This window comes from Poecilia latipinna, unplaced genomic scaffold (assembly GCF_001443285.1).
Source record: "Poecilia latipinna isolate Pla-1442-1.1 unplaced genomic scaffold, P_latipinna-1.0 Scaffold55, whole genome shotgun sequence".
In the NCBI taxonomy this organism is placed as follows: Eukaryota; Metazoa; Chordata; class Actinopteri; order Cyprinodontiformes; family Poeciliidae; genus Poecilia; species Poecilia latipinna.
In genome coordinates, this window is record NW_015112671.1 from 470,009 (window position 1) to 491,256 (window position 21,248).

A 21,248-nucleotide genomic window follows, 5' to 3' on the forward strand; every position below is an offset into this window, starting at 1 on the left:
TTATACACGTGTTATAACACAGCAGTACAGTTGAGATTACAAAGTGAGCCACCATAATAATGGCTGAATTATGGGACCCGGTCATCGCCTCTTTTTCTTCCTTCCTTCAGGATTTTTGTTTTTTGTTTTCCACCCAGATTCACTCACAAAAAACATGCTTTTTTTTGTGCTTGGAGCTAAAATACGAAACAGATTTTCTTCGCATTGGCAGCTTCTCTTCCAGGCTCACAACTGTACAGCTGCAGATTATTCCACTGGCTTAAAACCTGTATATTCTCTTCATGTATGCTAGTTTTTTTTTTATGTTTGATTTTTGTACAGAGGCAAAACTCTTGAGGATGAAGCGAACCCTTCAGTTGCTCTCTGTGAGCAATAATGTTACTTATTGGAGTGATATTTCTTAAATTGAGGATTTATGAACATACTGCAGCCTTCTGCTAAGTGTTGAGATGTGTACATGTTACCGTTAGGGTATTCTGACAGACGTTCCTGTGTGTGTACATATAGACATGAATTTGAGGGGAAAAGTTTTTTGTTTTTTGTTTTTTTTGTACATGAGGATTTTTATTTTCAGTGAAGATAGATGTTTGTATGGTGTATTGAAAATAGACTTGATGAATAAATCAATTTTAATAAACCATAAGTTTTGTCTCTAATGTGCTTTTATGACACTTTTCCACTTGTTTAAAGTGATATTTTTTATTTGGGGGATGCGGTGGTCACGCAGTTCCTTCAGAGATTTCCTTCAGCTTCTCCTCTGTTGATGTCGGCTGGTATGAATCTGTTGAGCAATTAAATTATTTTATTACATAAAGAAAACATGCATATCTCTAGAACTTTAATAATGCATAAAATGACTCCAGAAATGTTCTTCTGAAATGGTTACGTTATTCTGAAGTTTGCTTCCCTGAAATCTATAATATCGAATTATTAATTATTTCAGCCAAACTTTCTTGTCTAAGGAGCAAAATTATTCTTTCAGTTCTGGACATAAAACAGGAAATGATTAAACCAATCAGAAGCTAAAAATGACGCCTACCACAATGAGGTACTTTGGGAATTTTTATTTTAACGGTAATTGCAGTGTAAGATACAAATGTGATTTTTGCCAGAGGAAAAACTCTAGTTTTTGACTATTTTAACAATTTCATGCATGAATTAGGATCCTTTACATCAGGATTTTTTTTCTGTGTTTTTGAATTTCTTAAGCACAGAACAATTTTTTTTTCAAGGTGATCAGTTGTAATTTTCTCCAAATACAAAGTTATTTGGAAAGTACATCACCAGCAATAGTCTTTAGGGGTTACATGATTGTCACAATATGTTTACCTGCAAGAGTTCTACAGCAGAAGGAAGGACTGGATATTTCTGAGCTGCTTTTTTGTCTGTCTACCATATTGACTTTAACAAATATTCTCTTGCACTTGCAGTGGATGGCCAGTAGTTGGCAGTGTATTGCATGATGCACTCGTTCATTAGAGTGGTCTGTGTGGATTTAAAACGTAAAAATCCACAAGAAAATGGCTTTTAGGAAGCTGTCCACTGCATGAAAGAGTTAATTATAAATATGTAAAACATAAAAATAATCAGTGCTATTCCCATCTTCAGAAGGTGATAAAGATAAAACTACTATAAAAAGGTTATTTTTTTAAATTCATCTTCAGCGGGTCTCACCTTTTCCTTTTGTCGTGAACCAGTGGTAACACCTGAACAGGACGATGAGCAGCGCTGCCTCGGCCACCTGGAAGAACCCCAAGACGAGTGGGAACAGGTACATGGGTCCGATCACAGCGGGGGGGAAGGCTACCTTCACTATGGTGGCACACAGTTGGATGTTCTGGCAGCCAGTTTCCATAGCAACGGTCCTCCGCTCTCTGAGGGGTGAGGGTAGATTTATACATAAGTCATGAATGTATGTAGAGAAACACTCATGGTTCAATGCAGCTGATGCAGAATCAGTATTTACACAGACTTAAAGAATTAAAATCTGCAGAAGCTGGTGTGCACTGGTATTCAGTCACCGTGAGTCAATGCCTTTCACTGGTACATGCAGAGACTGACATTTTTCCCATAAGAGAAATAATCTGGCAATTGGAAAATATAGACATTTTTGTCTCTCTTAAGGAATTATTGAATTAATAAAACAAGCTCCCATATCTTGCTGAAAATTAACTAGTAGGTTTTGTTGTATTACAAGTGAACTAAGGTATTTGCATTAGAAACTAGACCAAAAATGCTTGGTAAGATTTTGTGTTTTTGCACTAAAACCAGTTTCACTGTTCGCTCAGGTTGGTGGCACAAACATAACCCCGTAGACGTGCATTTTATAACCAAAACTGCCAAGTAAGGTGGTGAGGTTGCTCATGATTGACTAGGTCAATAATCGAGGTCAGTTGTTTACAATTGACTAGGTCAGTTTAAACAAGAAAAAACATTTTTAATCAATCCAAAGTCAAAAGAAAGACTTAGGCAAATATGGGTTTTGGATTGGCCTGATGAAAGGCCAGTTACCAGAGAAAGGAGGTCAATATTTTGCAGAAAAGTTGCCTAAATATAACTTACGTAATTATGGTATGAAGCTAACAGGTTGTAAAAACATTTGATTCATGCATCATTGTGCTTCTTTGCATTGCTGGGTTGCAGAGACGTGACCCGGATGACACATGAAATTCAGGTGGAGGTCAGGAAGTGGATTTCTCTGGTTCAAAACAGCAAAATGAATCACAGCGAGTAGCTAATGTCCTAAATAGGCTGGAACAGAGGAGGTATCTAAAAAAAATACACATATATTTAGGATATGATCCATATTATCTTTGTAAAAAAAGACTTTTATAATGTTGAGGATTTCCCTAACGTTGAGGCGATCTACATATCTAGTGCTGCAGACCTCAGATGAAAAATTGGAGTATGCTATTATTCAGTTTCAGGCTGGGTCAAATTTAGGATCAACAGAAGCATTAAGGTGAGTAGCGAGTTGTGCTATTTTAAGTAATTAGTCTATGATAACAATGCTATTGCTAAAACAAGCTAACCCATGTTATTTCTATGAGCTTGTATCTTCTGGTAAATAATTTATTTAGCTTCTTCAAATCCAAATTTATGCTGGAGTTGTGTTTTGAGTCGTTCTTAATTTCTACAATGTAGGTCAAACATTCACAGATCCACAGAAAACCCATTAAAAACATGGATTGACCAAGCCAGGGGGTAAAAATAATATATCCTACCTTACATGTGACTGCTTGTTTTTCTCAGTAACTGTCCAATAAAATATCCAAAAATAAAAGTGGAAACTCTGGCATTATTAGTTTCTGCATCTCCTGTTTATAGCCATAGATTGTTGACACACTTTTCTCATCTTTGTTTGGTGCATATTTTAAAATTAACTCCCTTGTGACCAACTACCTTTGGAGAAAGAAAAAAAAAAATCTATCTTTCTCTCTACTAGAACGGCTGATAAAACCCGTACAGGACACAGACTTTGGGCATTTTGAAGCTGGATCAACAGAAATAAACGGGCTGCATTTATAAAGTTTGTGGCCATAACATAAAGCCACTATAAAATAAAATACCGTCGAGTACTTACGGCTGTGTAAGCCTGAAGACCCAGGAGATGATGTAACCAAAGGCGTAGCCAATCAGGGGCAGGAGGACAGCGATGGCCATGAGAGGAGGCGAGAGCATGGTAAGGAGGGAGCTTCCAATTTCAACGATGGAAATGATGCAGATGACGAGTATGGAAATCATCAAAACACAGAGGCCCACCTGAAAACAACAGAAACAAGAAATGGATCAGACTTTCAAATTTGTAGTAGTCTCCAATGATTTCAATTTATTCTGCTTCCAAGGAGAATCGGCTTCTTTTAAAGGGTTCTGGTGTAATTTTGGGCTCTTTCTGACACTCATTTATAACCAATTTAAAAAATGACTAGCTAAAAGAAAAATATGGAAAAACTAGAATTCATTTTTTCCACATTGACTCGGCCAACCTTTGTGATTATCTTTGAATACTGCGGCCGGAAGTAGTTGATGAGGATGCCGGCTCCGCAAGGTACCAGGATCGCAACCAGGGAAGTGACGATGCCCACATACGGCACCGCTTTCTGCAGGTTGGAGAAGCCGTGGCAGTACAGGTACAGCAGCAGAGGCATCATGGCCAGAGCCAGCAGCGTGGAGCAGGAGGTCATCACAATGCTGAAGAGACAAAAAAACAAAACATAATTTCAATGCTTGGAAAGGCTTTTCCATCTTCAATATTTAATATATTAAAAAGAGAAGTTCATCAACCTGCACTTCTCCAATCCTTACACTGAAACACAGTTTTAGTAAATTCAGATCAATTAATCACAGAATGGTAAGATAAAAAAGAAACAGAACATTACCTACTTTTTTTAATGATGAATAAGCATAATAATCCTTTCATAAATCTAAATAAAGAAAAAAAAACTATAGATAGATAGATAGATAGATAGATAGATAGATAGATAGATAGATAGATAGATAGATAGATAGTTTAAAGTTTGTTGTGCCTAATTTTACTTGTAATGAACAGTAAATCCTCTAGGGGCCGCCAGTGAGGTAATAATGTGGGTTTTGTTTTGTCAAGTCAATCAGGTGAACTTCAACCTGGTAACTGTAAGACGGTTTATGGTCTCCATAGCATTACACAATAGATGCAGTGGTAGTTTTTTATTCCCACTAGTTATGACGGTACAGTAGGTTCTCTTGGACAGTAAAAAAATAAAGCAGGAATTTTATGTGTGCATATAAACACGATAAAGCTGAAACTGCTCAGTAGGAATACAGCAGTATAAGCAAACTGCTTTTCCTTTAGAATTTCTTTTCCACTTTATTATTATAATTATTGTGACTAGGTGCAAAACAGAATTAAAAGTTTTTTTTCCCACCATTTTGACTTTGTTGTTGAAATTCTTCTGTTTGTAGAATAATAGTCTTTCATCCATACTTTGACAATTAACAGTCTTCTTGAAAGGTTAGTTCACACAAAAACCATTCCCAACTTGTTATTAAATGAGCAGTATTATGTTATCAACGTTTTTGAGCTTTACATAATGTTAAAATGTTATTCCCTCATCAAAAACATACCTGGAGTGTTTCTTCGGTTATTTTGTGCTTGCTTTAGAGATCATTTAATCTCCAGTGGGAACCACTCAGCTGTGCAAAAGGCCTTGGTGGGGGGACAGAGGCACAGCTCCTCCTCTTTTCAAGGCTAAGCTCCTACCTCACTGGGCTCCTTCAGACTAGCCAGCAGCAATTAGCGAACACCTTGTGGATCTACACATCGGCTGAACTCATTATTGACCATTTGCAACTAGTCACTTAATCGCCATGTTGGACGTTCAAAGTGGGAGATAGGAATATTGAACAGAGCGACTTAAATTGTTTTCCAAAGTTGTTTTTGCCAGTTTATTCATGGTTCCTACTTGTTTTAGTCAAGGTAATTTGTATAGGCAACATAACACACCTGGTTGGGGCTCATAGACGGAGGTAATTACAAAAGCTTCTCATAGCTAGCTTAGAAACCGACCCATACTTCCTCCCTCCTGATGTGTTGATCAAAGTAAGCAACTCTCTGAATTCACACCACATTATTTATGTCACTATGTCATAAACAGCGTTTCCCTTTACACCGGAGCAGCATTAAAAACGTACAGAAGACGAGATGCTAACTAGTATCCCAGACATGCTAGGCTACATGGCGGTGCGGCACTGTCTCCATGGTTACCAACGGTTAGACGCGTACCTTCTCCATAATGTGATATTTCATATCTTTCTAATAATACTTACTTATAAAGTATATGAACGTTATTCTTCTTACCTTGTAAAAAAGTATTTGCTGCGCGATTTCACCGAGGGCTAACAGTCATGATGATCAACGGCTGCTATCCATGGCCGCCGGATCTTTCCTCATTAATTAAAAAGTTAAATATAATAAAATGACAAGTTTGGTTTCTGTTTATGCAGACCTGTTTATGCAGCACTCTATGGCGATTTTTAAAGTGAAATCAACTAAATATAGGTGATATTAGACTAGAGGTGTCTGTTTCTATGGTTTTCCAGAGCGTGATGTCACGTCCAAAGGGTCATCTACTTTTCATGGTGCTGGTAAAAACGTTGTTGAAGAGTTAATAGAGAAGCCATGTTGTGTGATGACTTCCTCAAGAGTTTCAGAAAGAGCTGGAGCTTTTATTTGCTCTCCTGAACATGTCTGTGTACCTGAGGTTCATGTCTCCCTTTATAGCCAGAGCCAGGATGTTGGACAGGGCTCCTCCAGGACAGCAGCCGCAGATCAGAATCACCACAGCTGTGGCTTCAGACAGCTGGAAACCCTGCAACACAACCACACAGGGTATATGAGGAACAAATCAAGATGAGTCGCGTTAATAAGAAAAATAAGTAGCTTAGTTGATGTCCTGCAGGTCATTCAACTCAATATATCAAGGTAGTTACCTCATAAATAGGATGCCTAATGATTAGGAGAATGTCCGTGGCGACGTAAATCATTAGAGCTTGTTAGCACAGCTCCTCAAAAATATTTTAACAATTTTTAACAGAAGCTTAAAATGTTCTGACTCTAAAGAAAGAATCCAAAAATTACTCAGATTTGTTTATTTACACAGACGACTGTCATGTTTCGGTCCTCAGATTTTCCCACATTGAGCATCTGCAGAACTTTGTTTACTTGTCAAATTTCTAAATGAACACCGAAAGGCTTGAATATTTTAATGTTTTTCTATTTTTTGTTTTTAGTGAGGTGTTACGATGATACTTTCTCAGCTTTTGCAGGTTTGAACCAATTCTACAGCTGTGGTTGAAGCCTGAAAAACTCATTTCGTAAATGAACAGATTTAAATCTGCTGTACAAACCTTAGTCAAGCAAAACGCTGTGAGAGGCATGATGCCATACTGGGAGAGAATTGCGATGGCCACACCTTTCGGTTTCAGTATGTGATCCTGGAAAGCAGCAGAGAGTAGAAATATTACAGCAATGTGTGCTCTAAAACAGATGGCTTCACGTGGATGAGCTGCTTACTTTGATCTTGGTCACCTCCATGGTGCATCCCAGTGAAACCATGACGATTAACAGCACTGCAATCATTATTATGTTGATGGTTTTGTCCATCACTGGTGACAGAAGAGACGGGTAAAGCAAGCTGGTGTTGGCAGCTGTCAGATTGAGTGAGAAGTCATCATTTTTCAGAAAATCTGCGTCAGAAAACGGATTTTCTGTGCCGCCCATGTCGAGATCCGGGCCTGAAAAACAGATCAAGCTGATGAAACAAAGGCACAGTCTCAACTGTCATCTGAATGTTAATTTTGAAACTTTAATGATTCATTAAACTGTTAGAATGTCATTATTATCAGAGTGCAGATGAAGCCAAATTAAGAAAAAGATACTCTGAATGTGACACTTTTTTCAGTCTTTGCTAAAAGCAGACATGTTGCTCTTAGACTGACAGGCAGGATCTTTTCAGTAGTTAAGATCAGTGATTAAAAAGCGCTGTGTGCGTCAGTTCAGAGTACACGTTTTGTAATATAAGTTCCTTGAACTTATATTACATGGACTGCAAGACGTGTTTGCAGCGTTACCTGTTGGGCAATAGCTGTTCTGAATCTTATTCTTTCTTTATTTAAACTCGAATGGATCTTAGCTAACAATCAAAAAAGGTATGAAAGTTTATTTTTCCTTGTGTTGTTGGAAATGAGCTGGAACAAAAAGACTTACAACAAAGTATGAAACTAGACATAATTCATGTTCAGACTGGTTCAAGTTAGAATTAGATCAGTCTGAATGGTTTAATTCTGACTTTTTAGCTAAAAACACAGCAAAAAACAACAACATACAAACTGAAAACATAGAATCTGATAAATCTATCATCAACAAAGAATATTCATCATATGGTGTTTCTATTTATATCTGTTTCTGCCTCCAACTCCAGAACTGACAACCACATCCTCCCTGCAGACGCACATGCATGCTGTGTGCAAACAAATAACTTTCACAGGATTTCTGTTTCTCTCTCAAAAAAATTAAGCAAACGTATTAAAAAAAAACAACAACAACAACAAAAAACAGGTGCAAGAATGTTGTGAAGACTTACTGTGCAAGGCTGCAGGTGAAAATTGCACACCTGTTTGAGGAGGTCAGAGTGTAGGAAAACTGTGATTTCCCCAGAGACAATCACTCCTCAGCTGGAAGACGTGTTTGCAGCGTTACCTGTTGGGTAAGACGTTTCCTCTTATCTTCTCCCCTCCTACTTTGCCCCTCTCCAGGATTAAATCAGGTTATTAAGTAAATGATGACTTATTTGAGTCAATCAGTAAAAAAAAAACAACTTTTGGGCTCAAGAGTTGTTTTTTGTCATGAAATTAAAATATTTCTGACACCAGTCCAGGAAATATATAATAAATTACACTATGATAAGTCACCCGTTATAGTGACTTATAATGGGAGACTATTTACCCACTATAAGCTTGAATATACCGTATTCCCCCTTCATTCAGGCAGACAACTTTTACTTGAATATTTTTACTGCAGCTAAAATAACACACTGGCTTTGCTTTATGTTAAATAAAGCATTTAAAAGGTGCAATCATTCCTTTTTCTTATTTTGCTTAATGGCATTTAGTTCTATCATTCCTGAAATTCTGACATCCAAGAGTAAGCTCTGTTACAGAGAGCATAAAAACATCCTTTATCTGCAGCATTATTCACTAAAAGGACACACCATCATTAAAGAAATTACAGTAGGCGCACTTAATAATACTTTACACCATTGCGTTAGAGAATACTTTCAACGAGTTACTTTCTAAACGTTAACTGTTTTTAAAAACAAGTACTCATTCACTTATAAACCAGCAAAAATTGAGTGAGTAATCTGGAGCTTTTGTTTTTGCTGAAGTACATTTTTATCAGTTTATTTGTACTTTTACTTAAGTACAGTGCTGGAAACAAAAAAACAAAAAACAATTATCTTGTAAAACCTCAGAAATGTTCCCTCAAAATGTAGTTAAGCTGTGCGGATGTTAGAGAAAGAGTCATAATGTGATTTATTAACAGTTTTTTTTTTTACATTGAAAAGTGTTGAAGTGTTGAAAATTAACCCACCCCGCCGCTCTCCTGGGTTAATTTGCCCTTCTCAGTGTCTGACATGCGGGAAACCAGTAGAAGTGGGTCAATGTGCCCTGTATATTGTCTTGAAGGCATGACACCAGGTCATCTCGGTGGAACAGATTGGTTTCCTCCACACTTGCAGAAGTTTGTGAAGCTATGTTATTTGTTTTATCCAATTCCCAAAAAAATAAGTGTTAAGGATAGGTAATTTGGAAAGCGTGTTCACTTGTCTAAGGTTATTATGGCTTGCAGGTTATTTTTGTTTATGCCTGGAGTGAAAGTAAAACCAAGATTTATGTGCTGAACTCTTTAAACATTACTAGTTAGTAAATTATTAAAGATGAGTACAGTTTGAGCCTGCAGATTTTCACTATGTCAGCATAGTTGTCTAATGTCTTAAATATTCAATATTTGACTGAATATCTGTTGTTGAGAAAATACATATTTGGATGTTATGAATAAGTTTATTTGAAGAAACTGGAATGGGACATTTTAAAGCGGTCATGTTTTAGTTTAGCTGTTTGAGTCTGAAGTATAAGAACTGGAGCTCAGGGAAATGTTTGAATGAAATAAGCTTTTCCAAAACAAACACATGCAAACTGGATGACACACAGATGACCATCACACCAGTGGCGCCGGAAAGGTGGTTCACCCAGGGCGCCAAACAGGCTGGGACCGCCTCTGTAAACAATTAAGTAGACAAAAAGAAAAAATTACATGAACAAACTAGCTACAGCTTATCATGAGTCAGTAGGTCGTAAAACCACATTTAGATGCATGAACATGCAGTATCTGCTTTCCATATGACTCAGTTTGTTTCACACCGATGCTTCTTGCACGACTTAGTTTCAGACAAACTTTAGCTAGAATACAGATAGTTGCTGTTATTGCAAAGCAAGCTCAAATCATCAGGCCTCTTAACAGCAGATATGAGGTGTTAATGCTGATATGCATGACAGCTAAGCAGCCATTTTGGACCATTTTGGTCTCAAATGTCCAACAAGATTTGGAGAACTCTTGTGGTTGGTTAAAATGAGGTTTGTCGCGCCGCAGTTTTGTTTTTAGAAGAGAAGCTTTATGTTGGAAGCCTCTGGAAACAAGTTAAACTCGTTCCGCATTTTTCATGACCCTTAACATTTAAAACACCGACTGAAGCCTGCAGAGTTCAACATGAAGCTCCTGTATTTTTATTTTTTTTTCACGTTGGATGGAATTTACTGGAAAATCGATTTCCTGAGAAGATTATCAGCTGTCCTCCCTCAACCACTCGTGAATATTCATTGTTGCTGCAGAATAATGGCCTTTAAACCATTTTCTGAAATTGCCTCATAATCCTTCTCAGGTTGATAAGCGGGGACAGTTGCCTCACAGAAGCAACCGCTGATTTCTTTCGCCATTTTGCATTGTGTTAAAACGCAAACGTACGCTTCAGCGCAGCAAACTAGCTGTGTTTGTGGCTTTAAAGTTGTTGATTATAAGTTAATCAAAGCGATTTGATTCCTTTATAGGTTCCCAACTGGATCAGTGAGAACTGAATTTGGATCAAATAGATTCAGTAAAATTTGTTATGAATTGGACCTTGCTGAGAGGATGTTTGTTGCAAACCAGCATTTTTTTTTTAAACTGGTAAATAAACCGAATTATATTATTAGAATTAGTTTTTTCTCCATGACAGTAAGAGAACAGACTGTTGGATTTAGAGAAAAGGGAGAATTTATGAACATAAACACATCAGAGGATGAAATTTATTAACAATGTTCTTTCAAAAATGCTACAGGAAAAGCACACATTCCAAAAATAAGACTATATGTTAAAAAAAAAATAAAAAAAATAATAATAATTTCACCACAACTGAGACAAAAAAAGCATGTTGCTTTTATGGTATATTTTGCTCATGTTTTTAAAAAATATATATTTAATTGTTTCCTTGTTTGGTGATTGTTAAAATACTTTTGTCCTTATGCACAACTTGTTCCTTTAACAAATACACTTAAAATGCATCCAGTAAGAGCGCTTGAGACTTGCTGATTTATTTTACATCTTTTTTAAGTCACACACTTAAAACAGCAAAAAACGAAAAAAAGTGCCTAAACATTTATATTGTATAATTTTTTCTGTTGTGTTTTTCTATATTAAAAACTACAGGAGAGACTGGGCATTTCTGATGCCAGTCAGACTTAAAATTTATACTTTTTTTTCAATTTTTCTTCCTCTCTCTGTTCTGTAATCAGTGATCTCCCATCAGACTGAACACTATAATCTGAATAGAGCTGAAACTGTTCATTACTGAGCCACACTGACTGTGTGGCAAGAATGAAGAAATATCTCCACTTCTGATTAACACATTTTTCTGCACCATTATCCATGATTTTGGGAATAAGAACATTAACTGCGCTTCACAGTTGTTGTTTCTTCTTGAAGACGAAGCGGCTTCTCTGCATCAGATGCATTATTAAAGCCTGGCCTTATTACGGTTTCATGTTTTAGGCCACGCTGTCACATGCAATATTTCTTGGTAAACCTCTTCTTGCGTTTCAACGCCGCTGCCTTCAGTTTAATCCACTCCAGCAGCGATTTAGGCACAAGCGAGCGATTTGGCGGGATGATCGGCAGAGAGATGATAAGATGGAGGTCAGTGCAGATCTGCAGGAGAAGGAGTGGACAGCATGGCGTCTCCTGAAGCTGCTGTGGCCTCTTGACCCGCTGGTGGAAAAGAGAGAAGATGCTTCCAGCTTTTTCTGAGCCACATAATCCACACTGTAAGCTTCTTATCTACAGTGTAGTTTGGTGAAAAAGGAAGCATGAAAGCAGATTATTTGAAATCTGGCAAACATATTACACATTTAGCCAGTGTGATGCGCTCAAATTAGGGCTGGGCGATGAATTGATTTGATCAATTACTCAAATTTTTTCTTTTTGGAGATTACATTTTTGGAAAATCTGATATATATTTATCTTGTTTTGCCGATTGATTCCTTGTTTTTTCGTCGTCAGAGCGATGTCAGCACCCAGAGGACCGCCATCTTGTTCGACAAATGTGTTTATTAATAGGGTCAGGCTACATTTGTTCTTTTATAATTATGAGATTAAAGTCATAATATTACCAGAATATAGTCGTAATATTAGGAGAAAAAAAGTTTATGAGAACCCTAACTCAAAAATATCAAAAAGGTAAAATGATATCTTGGGAGGTTATGTTAAGTTTTATAGATAATATTTAATAATTAATAGAAATATGTCATCTTTCAACACATCAGCACCAAATGATCAGCAGCAGGATTTTCAAGACAAGAATCACAATCTATCAAAACAGTTTTTCTCATTAAAACTAATTTTTTCTCGTAATTTTAAGACGTCTTGGTAATATTATGACACTCAGTTTGAGTTAGATGTCTGTTTTAATTAAAAAGTGAGGAGGTTGTTCCCCACATGAGTCAATCCACATATGGACAGAGGAGCAGGAGCCTCATCTGCAGTAACACTGGGCCTTCTCCAGTCCAAAAGGTCAAGATGATGAAAGGAGTTTGGGGCTAAGTGGCTAAGCTTTATAGATAAGGTGAGGAGCTCCACCAGTCCCATAACTACCATGTTATGCTGCAGCAAAAATAGCTTTTTTTCATAGTATGTAGAATGGAAAATGTGTTTAAATAAGAACAACTTATTTATTTTAATAGAAAACGGCATTTAAAAAAATCACATAGTTTGCAACTTCTTAATAAAAAAAGAACATTCCTTACACAACTCGTGTTTCTCTTTGTGGAAATTAAAAAATTCAAAATGTATTAATTCCAAAGGGAAATTAAGACATGAATGTTGAGGTCCATTCATTCTCCTATCAACCCTGACTGGCTTCCCCATTCCTGCTGAAGAAAAGCTTCCGTGCAGCATGATGCTGCCACCACCACGTTTCACCATGAGGATGATTTTTCAGGGAGATTTGCAGAATTAGCATTATTTTGAGATTTATATTTGTAAACTCTTCTTTTGCTTCCTACTTGTATGCTCATTTGTGATGATCTGTCACCTGAAATCCGTTGTATTACAGCTATGCAATTTATATGAAAAAGTTTGATTATGGATTGATGGATGGAAGTCAGTATAAAAAGCTATTATTATAAAGATATATTAATCTTTAATCTTTTTCCCATTTATTTTTAACCTAATTCTTATTGAAGATATTTTTTGTTGATTTTTGCAACTCCAATACCTACCATTTTAAAACATAAAAGGAAAATAAAAATATAAGAAGCACAATATTGTAATCAAATTTAATGTGCATTTTTTTCAATTTTTATTTATTTACTTTGCTGCCAGAGAGTCTAAATAAACTCAGATCATTGCCTTGGTAATATTCTCATGCTGTAGTCTATTCTTGAAATCCACGTGTCTCAGCCATGGCCTTTTTCAGCTCCTTTGACATACAAATATGACTCAGACTACCACTCCCATGGAGCAACACGAAAACGCAAATGATGTGACGTCACAGGCAGACGTTCGGATTTTGGGGCATCGTAGTTTAAAAAAGAAAAGTTGCGTTTTTAATTAAACATTTTAAGGTATTTATGTTAATTATTATAACGCTAATCATTGTGAAATTGTATTACTGTAACATTTGTTCGTTGAAATACTTGGAAAGTCCGTATATTTTTTGATTACTTGTAAAAGACTACGTCGTCCGACTACAACTCCCACATAAATACCGCGCATGCGTGTTGCGCAGCAACAGTCGTGCGTGTGTAGTGTAATCACGTGGAGACGGTTCTGTCCAAACAGAAGGTGAGCTGCTGCTGCTAGCTGCGCCGCTCGGTGCTCAACTGATCCATGCTGTTTTTGTAGCTACCCGTCCCTTTAAAACCAGACTATTTCAGCGAAGAATGAGTGATAACGATGACATCGAAGTCGATAGTGACGTGAGTATACCCACTTTTTCCCTTCTTAGGGACGTTATGCGCAGCTAGCTGGCGATTTAGCATTTAACTAGCTGCCCAGCTAGCTGACGAGCTGCTCTTTTCTGAGTTATTTTTTAAACAGGATTCTGGTAAATTCATCAAACCCCTTAGCCTGCCTTGTTGCTAATATGCTGAATTGTGTTACTTTTTAGCTACTTCAGCGTAATAGTTCAGAATTGCCGAACAGTTATGGCTACAATTGTACTTTTTGTTCTGTTTCTTTGCAGGAAGAATCACCGAGATATCACTCTGTGGTGCGTAAAGCTGTGGGGGGATTTGTCCACTGTCGAGAAAATGTTTTCACTGTTCAGTTATTTTTTATTCATCAGATTTATCTTGTTTTGGTATTTAATGTTGCCCCAAGGGCAAGGCCGTAACGTTATAGCGTTAAGGAGTATTACTTAATTAGGCAAATGTTTCAACAATCACATTCGTGGTTGGATACATCGAGAATTGAATTAATGATGCGTTTCTGATACTGAGGCGATTTTGGCTCGCACTGTGCGTTGCAGGGTGTTCCCCATACGGAGTCCACTCGTTCACGACGTCTATATTTAGACCAAAGCTTTATCCCACTACAAAGACTGGTTTTGTTGCAGGTTTGTTATTTTTTCCGGTAAACACAAAGCTGTCTCTTCTCCGTGGCAGCAGCCTTCCTCCTCCCCCTCCTATCGGCGCTTGACTTCACACCACGGGGATTCCGCTTATGATCAGGGCTTTCTAGCATTTCACGCAGGCCATCATTTCGGTAAACAGTCGGTGTAGGATGAGGAGTCGGAGAGAAGAGGGGCTTTTTTGTTGTTGTTTTGTTATTGGTGTGGTGAAGCCGCGCCTGCATCTCGGACTGCGGCGGGATGTTTTTTCCTGTATTGCAGCCAGAGATTAGAGCCATCTTCTCCCTACAGGCGGCTAAATGAATGACGTATAGCTGCATCTCAAACCGGGAAGAGATGCAGCCAGTGCAGAACTTGGTTGCTGCACGAAAACACGTCCCTTTTTTTCTTTTGGCCTGAATTTAAAATGTTTTTGTGTGTGTGTGTGTGTGTGTGTGTTAGAAATGGTATTAAACATTCTCAGTTTCACCCTTAAAGCATTAAGCTTTTCCCTCACCAGGAACGATTAATGCTTCCCACATTTTTCAGATTTGTATTAGCTAAAATGTTCGCCACCAGCACCTGGCCGTTCAACCGTAACTGATAAATTTGTGGTCTGTTTTGGAAAGCTTTACATCCCGCACTATTTCAAATGACCATGACTATGGGGAAGCATGTTGGTGGCGGCATTATGCTGTGGTGACTTTTTTTGTTTTTGTTTTTTAAGCAGGAAAAAGGAACAAGTCAGTGTTTAGGCTTGTATAAGAAAACCTAGGGGTTGTTGAAGACTTGAATTTCACCTTCCAGCAGGGCCACAGCTTAAGTTTTGTGGTTTAGCTCACAGCATGTTCATGTCTTTGAACGGCCCAAAACTGTTATCTAATTTAAAAAGTTTTGGCAGTAATTAAATTTTCTCAGTATGTGAGCTTGAGCAACTTTACAAAAAACAGAAGAAAAAAAAGCTTAAAGCGCCACACTTTCCAGATTCTTTGTGAAAATAGTTCAGTAAAATAAAAAGAAAATAATCTAAATGCTACTTACGTTTCTACAAAAATACAAGCAGTAAGACGCTTTATGATCAGACAAGTTATAATTTTGGACTCTTTGTGACACTTTTTGATCAAAAGGAGCTTTTACTTATGGCTTTTGGTATGAAAACAAGAACCGGTGTTTCCCAAATTCCTCAAAGACGCGTCCTGTCATGAGCGCTAACTGCTCCGGGTCAGTTACCCCCCTGGGCATTGTCGTTTTCTCCTCCTTCTTCCTGTTTGTACCCGTAAGCAATACTTTTCAAACCAGTGTCCTTTACCGTAGCATATCAGTTTGTTTGGTTTTGTTTTCTGTACAAGAAATGACCAAATCTACAAAGTTGGACAATGTCAGAGGGCTACAACTTTACCAGATTTAATTTATTTTAAACGTAAAAGCTGCTTCATTCACGCAGCTAAAATAATGTAATATTCATCGGTGCGGTTGGAATCTCGTCTATGATCTTAGTTTGAATTTGAAACTGAAACTTGAGTGAAAAGAGAAACCTGTTTGAATTTTACTCTGTATCTGCATGAATCGGTAATTTAAGTATAACTTAAGCAGTAATTGTTATGGGTTCATGTTGGGAACGTGTCACGTTATGCTAGTTTTGTTCTTCTGCTTCATTCCTTGGATAACGAAAGCACTCTAGTAAGGAGGAGCCCAGGTTTCCATACGCAAATAGTAAAGCCAAGGCGACTTTGGGCTCGACACCCAGCCCTCTTTTGAAAAGCTTCACCGTCAAAGTATGTAAAGAATGGAGGAGCAGTGGAGCTGGCGTGTCCGGATAAATGCTCCTTTTATGTGATGAGTTAATAATTGCTGCATCCCGTCAGTAATTTCATGAAGTTTTCAGACTCAGATTGTCTCTTTTAAAGCTGAGAAGGCACAAAAGTCATGTGTATTTATGAAAGCAGACTCAGCATCAGTGAGCCTCCAGAACTAGGTCGTTTTAATTAACTGAATAAAAAAAAAAATCAGATGAACATGGGTGTGTAAAGTGAAAAGAAGAGCTGGAGTTCTGAGAGCCTTTATTTGTCATTTTTAATATAAAACACATCTGCTTAGGCGTGTGCTCTATAAATGTGTGATTAAATGTCAGAGTCGTCTTAAATAATGCTCACTGTTGTAGTTTGAATCAAGAAAATGAGGTTCTGGACAGAAACTTGGACATATTTTATCTGCTAATCTGAATCTAGCAGGCTGATGTGACTTTTTAGCACAAGGCCAACCTGCTGCTTCAGAACAGGCCACATTCCCAGATCTCAGTCACCGTTTAAAGAAACGTCAACCGCCTCGCTCTGAGATCACTCTCGCAGATTTAGCAAACGTTTTCCTCGTCTCCAGATGTGCGGAAAATTAGCTTTTTGGCTTGTGTCGTGGCGGTGGAAGCCGACGGCCTGCTGTCTGTCCTCTCCACACTTTCTTTCCGTTTGTGCTGAAACCGTCGCTGCGCGAGCGGCTGCCAGACTTGTAAATGCACATACCTTCAGAGGTTAGTCATGTGTTTGTTTATGGCAGGGTTGATGCAGGGAGTGGATGCTAGGAGGCACGTGGAGTTTAGCTGATGCTGTGGCAGCGCAGACCAAGCCAGTCACGAGACGCTGGGATGTGGCTGGTGCCGGTGGAATATTTCTGGTTTTTGCTGAAGTTTTAGTTTCAGTCGAGCGACTGTAAGGCTCATTATTGGGCAGCGTGTTTCAAATCCTCGTATCTTGTGGATAATTTGAGCGACTCAAACTTTTGGCGGCGTCCTTCCCGTGTTGCCCCTGAAACTTGAACTTGTTTCAGCCTGCTTTATGTCTCATTTGTGGTTACTTCGGTTTGTCATTGTGATCCTTGACAGCATGAGTCACATGTCTGCTACCTTGTCTTTAACTCGGCTGCAGAAATCTCGTGACAAAGTGCAACGTTGGCTCCACATCAGCTCTACACTGCAAAAACACCAAATTTTACAGAGTATTTTTGGTCTAGTTTCTAATATAAATATCTTTGTGCACTTGAAATAAGCGAAAACTAACTTTTCAGCAAGATATTGGAGCTAGTTTAAGTCAGTAATTCCTTCATATTGATGGAAAAGTGCTAGTTATTAGTAAGTCTGTTGCAAAGAGCAATTAAAATGAGCTTGATAATTTTCATTCTGATATTCTTTGAAACAAATTTTATTTGCAAAACACATCATCTATTTTTTTTATGGCTTCAACTGTAAGTGGTTTTTATTTCTGTTTTTATTGTTTTTGGTTGTCGTGTTTTATTTTGGATATTTATAATGTCTTCCAGTTCCACTGTGCAAAATTAAAGTTTATTGATTTTTGAGAGGGCAAACTTCCAGGGTTTCCCCCAGAGTATCATAAGCCTGGCGGGCCACCAGGCTTAACTCCCCCCTTCACCAGGCTAATTGTGTTTTTATTTTAAATAAAAGACAAATACAAATGTCTTGCTCCACTGTTACTTCACTAATAGCTTACACTCTTCATTTATTTTAAGGAATAATTGATTTAAACAAGCTCATGCCTTGCTGAAAAGTTACTTGTTAAGTTAGTTTTGTCTTATTTTGAATGTACTAAGGTAGAAACTAGACCAGAAATACGTGGTAGTATTTATTGTGTTTTGTTGAAGGCGCTCAGTCTGGCTCGTCCCGCCTCTGGTTTCAGTGTTGGGCTTAATGTCTGTGGCCTGAGAGCATGGATTAGTCCAGAAGCACGTTTGATTGGAGGATTTGATGGTTTGGCCTAAAAACAGAGAAGTGAGCTGATCTCCAGCTTGGCTCTGGTCACGTAACGGTGGCAGCCATGTTGTGCCTCGTACAGGGCAATTATGATGCAAATCTGTGTTTTTGTGTCAGTTTCAAGCTGGTGTTTAATGATTGCACAAGAGGTTTGGCAAAATCAAACCAGAATGGCTCAATTAAGTGATGCATGAACAGAGAATTTACACATGTTCTGAAAAAGGAGCCATGAACGATAAAATCTCCAAACATCCTTCTAAATGGAGTCTTTCAGTGAGATTTTGTTGCTTTTCTTCCTCTCTGGTTTGGTATTCATGGCGTATTTGGTAGCAAGTCTGAGTAACAGCTGTTGATGTGATCTGGGTTTGGACCTGCTGCAGGTTTTCAGGAGGATGAGCGGCTGCAGGCCGGAGTCACGGTGATTGAGTGACAGGACGGTGACCAGGTCGTGTGGTACAGAAGTATTTATTCCTTCAAACGGACAACTAAAGCTTAGAGGGTCGGCTCTTTGAATCGTTGCTCTGTAAACCTCAGAAGGCTTATGGTTTTGTTTTTATCATTCGATGAGTTGTTAAAAAATCCTTTTAGTCGGCTGGGAATAAAATCTGAGTCGATATATTTGGTTTATCAGAGATAAATTATAGGAATTATGTACATATTCTAGAAAATATGCATTATTTTAGTTTTTTTATATTTATTACTACAAAATATAATGTGGACTATCATGATTTAAAGACGTTTCGGTTTAAAAAAATCATGTTTCAAAAACAATATTCAATTAGTCAAGTACCGTTGAACATTTTTGTCCCTAAATTGCAACCGATCACAGTCTGATTCTACGTTGAAGTTTTAAAAGAATAACGACTCGTTAGCTTCAGAACGTTGCAAAGAATTTCTGAACGCTGTGCTGCACTTTAAATCTCTGCAGTTTGAATTTTTGCTTGTATTTTTTGTCCCCTTCCCTGTTTTTGCAGGACAGATTCAATATGGTTCCCTAACGAGGGGTAAACAATGAACACGCTTAGGTTCTGTGTAGGCCAACACCTGAACATTGGTAATTAAGCTTGTAGCATATTTCTGAGGTTCTGTGCAGAAAACATCTACTTAAAAACATTTTCTGGTTTGTAAATCAACTGCTTTGCTTTACTTTTTCATCTTTTTCATCACTTTACAAGCAGAATTTGTTTTTAATGTGTTTTTATTTTCAAACCTGCACATGTCACTTAATTGTGACATGAAACAATATCTGAACCTTTAAGTATCTCCCCTTTTAAAATCCTTTATGAGAAAAACCATAGAAACACAGTAGAGGAAGCGTCATGCTGTGGGGATGCATTTCAAGTGAGGAAAAGACTTGGAGCAGGATGACTGGAATAGTTTAAATCAACGCTTATAAATGTTTTGGAGTGGTCTAGTCAAAGTCCAGACCTAAATCCAATTGGAAATCTGTAGCACTTCTTAAAAAATAATGTTCTGAGATGCTCCCCATCCCAACTCACTGAGTTAGAGCAACTTTGCAAAGAAGACTCAGAATAAATCTCAATCTCAAAACTTTCGGATTTCATTTACAAAGAAAATCCAAAATGATTTTCAGTAATTTTCCTTCCATTTCATAACTATAAGCCATTTTGTTTTTGATCACACTGAATTCAGATAACACTCTGCACTTTGTGCTATTTAAGAGCCTTTTTTGTGAAATTGCATCCACAGACAGAAGCAAATAGTCAAAAAGCAAATGCAGGGAAGGAAAATAGTCGGATTGTTGATGAAAATCCAGATCCAGTCCACACCAGATATTTAAAATGAATGAAATGCCCGGGTCTTAACGTCCCGGTTTAGTCCTCAGATGTAGTTTTTGTGGCTCGTTTGTTTTTCTTTTCCACTTTCTTCTGGCATTGTTATATAAAATCGACTCTTTACATCATGTTATGCTGCTTTGGCCTCAACAAAAACATACCTGGAGTGTTTCCTTGATTCTGAGAAATCCTTACATCTCCATGGCAACCATTCAGCTGGGTGAGCGTAGCTCCGCCTTCGAGGCACAGCTCCTCCTCAGAGCTTCAGTTTCTAAGCTTCTGCCTTCCTCCTGTCTCCCCGCTCGGCTCCTTCAGACTAGCCAGCAGCAATTAGCGAACACCTGGTGCAGCTGCTCACCTGCTGAGCTCGTTATAGCAGCTACTTCTCAGTGAAACGTTGGTAAAAACGTTGCTAAAGGGTTAGCAGAGGAGCCATGTTGTGAAAATGTGTAATGTTGCCCCTTAGATTAAAACAAAAATTGGATTGTGTTCAATGGAAAAATTTTTTAGATTAGCAAAAGGAGTTTTCAGTCGTGGAAAAAGGCATGTTGTGAAGACTTCCTGAAGGCGGAGTTTCAGGAAGAGCAGGAGTTCTTAAAGAGACGGACACCCAATTTCAAGGCGTCAGATTTACTTTGTCATATTTAATATATAAAAATATTTTTTATAACAACTTAAGGTAACATAGTTACTTGATTGTACTGTAAAAATTAGGGATGCACAATATTGGATATATTTGGCCGAAATAGATATATAGATATTTTACAGACAATATCGGCCGATACGATAATATCATGCATCCTGGAAAATGCATCATACCGCTCCTTTAACTTTTGGACATTTATGAACTATCTGTTTTAATCCACTGTACATTTTATAAATTAATTTTGATTTTGTGCTCGGCATCTTCAAGAACCTTTCTTCCTATTTTTAGGTATTTGCACCTTTCTGTTCATCAGTCTGATCGATGACTCCATCAATCATTTCTCAGTAATTCCTATTTAAATGAGTAATCCTGCC

The 21,248-nt window shown here is 37.8% G+C and overlaps 2 protein-coding genes across 5 annotated transcripts in view; one reads left to right on the plus strand and one right to left on the minus strand.

The window, feature by feature from the left end:
- Positions 1-463: 463 nt before the first annotated feature.
- On the minus strand, positions 464-8,360 carry slc10a1 (solute carrier family 10 member 1). Of its 2 annotated transcripts, none has more exons than XM_015054193.1 (8): positions 8,121-8,360; positions 7,052-7,272; positions 6,886-6,972; positions 6,235-6,347; positions 3,987-4,191; positions 3,584-3,595; positions 1,675-1,874; positions 464-781 (listed from the first exon to the last, which is right to left on the minus strand). In XM_015054193.1, the coding sequence occupies exons 2-8, from the start codon at positions 7,256-7,258 to the stop codon at positions 733-735; spliced, it is 873 nt and encodes a 290-aa protein (XP_014909679.1). In that variant the 5' UTR covers positions 7,259-7,272; positions 8,121-8,360; the 3' UTR covers positions 464-732. The 2 variants fall into 2 exon arrangements, with proteins under 2 accessions (XP_014909679.1, XP_014909671.1); XM_015054185.1 differs by having other exon boundaries at positions 3,584-3,762; positions 8,121-8,250.
- Positions 8,361-13,846: 5,486 nt separating this feature from the next.
- Positions 13,847-21,248, plus strand: part of max (myc associated factor X) — a 15,114-nt gene continuing 7,712 nt past the window's right edge. The window contains exons 1-2 of one of the 3 annotated variants that reach the window (XM_015054232.1): positions 13,847-14,043; positions 14,310-14,336. In XM_015054232.1, the coding sequence (XP_014909718.1) occupies positions 14,008-14,043; positions 14,310-14,336 (63 nt within the window). In that variant the 5' untranslated portion in view covers positions 13,847-14,007. The remainder of the gene's footprint in view (positions 14,044-14,309; positions 14,337-21,248) is intronic. The other 2 variants (XM_015054224.1, XM_015054240.1) reach the window with 2 other exon arrangements.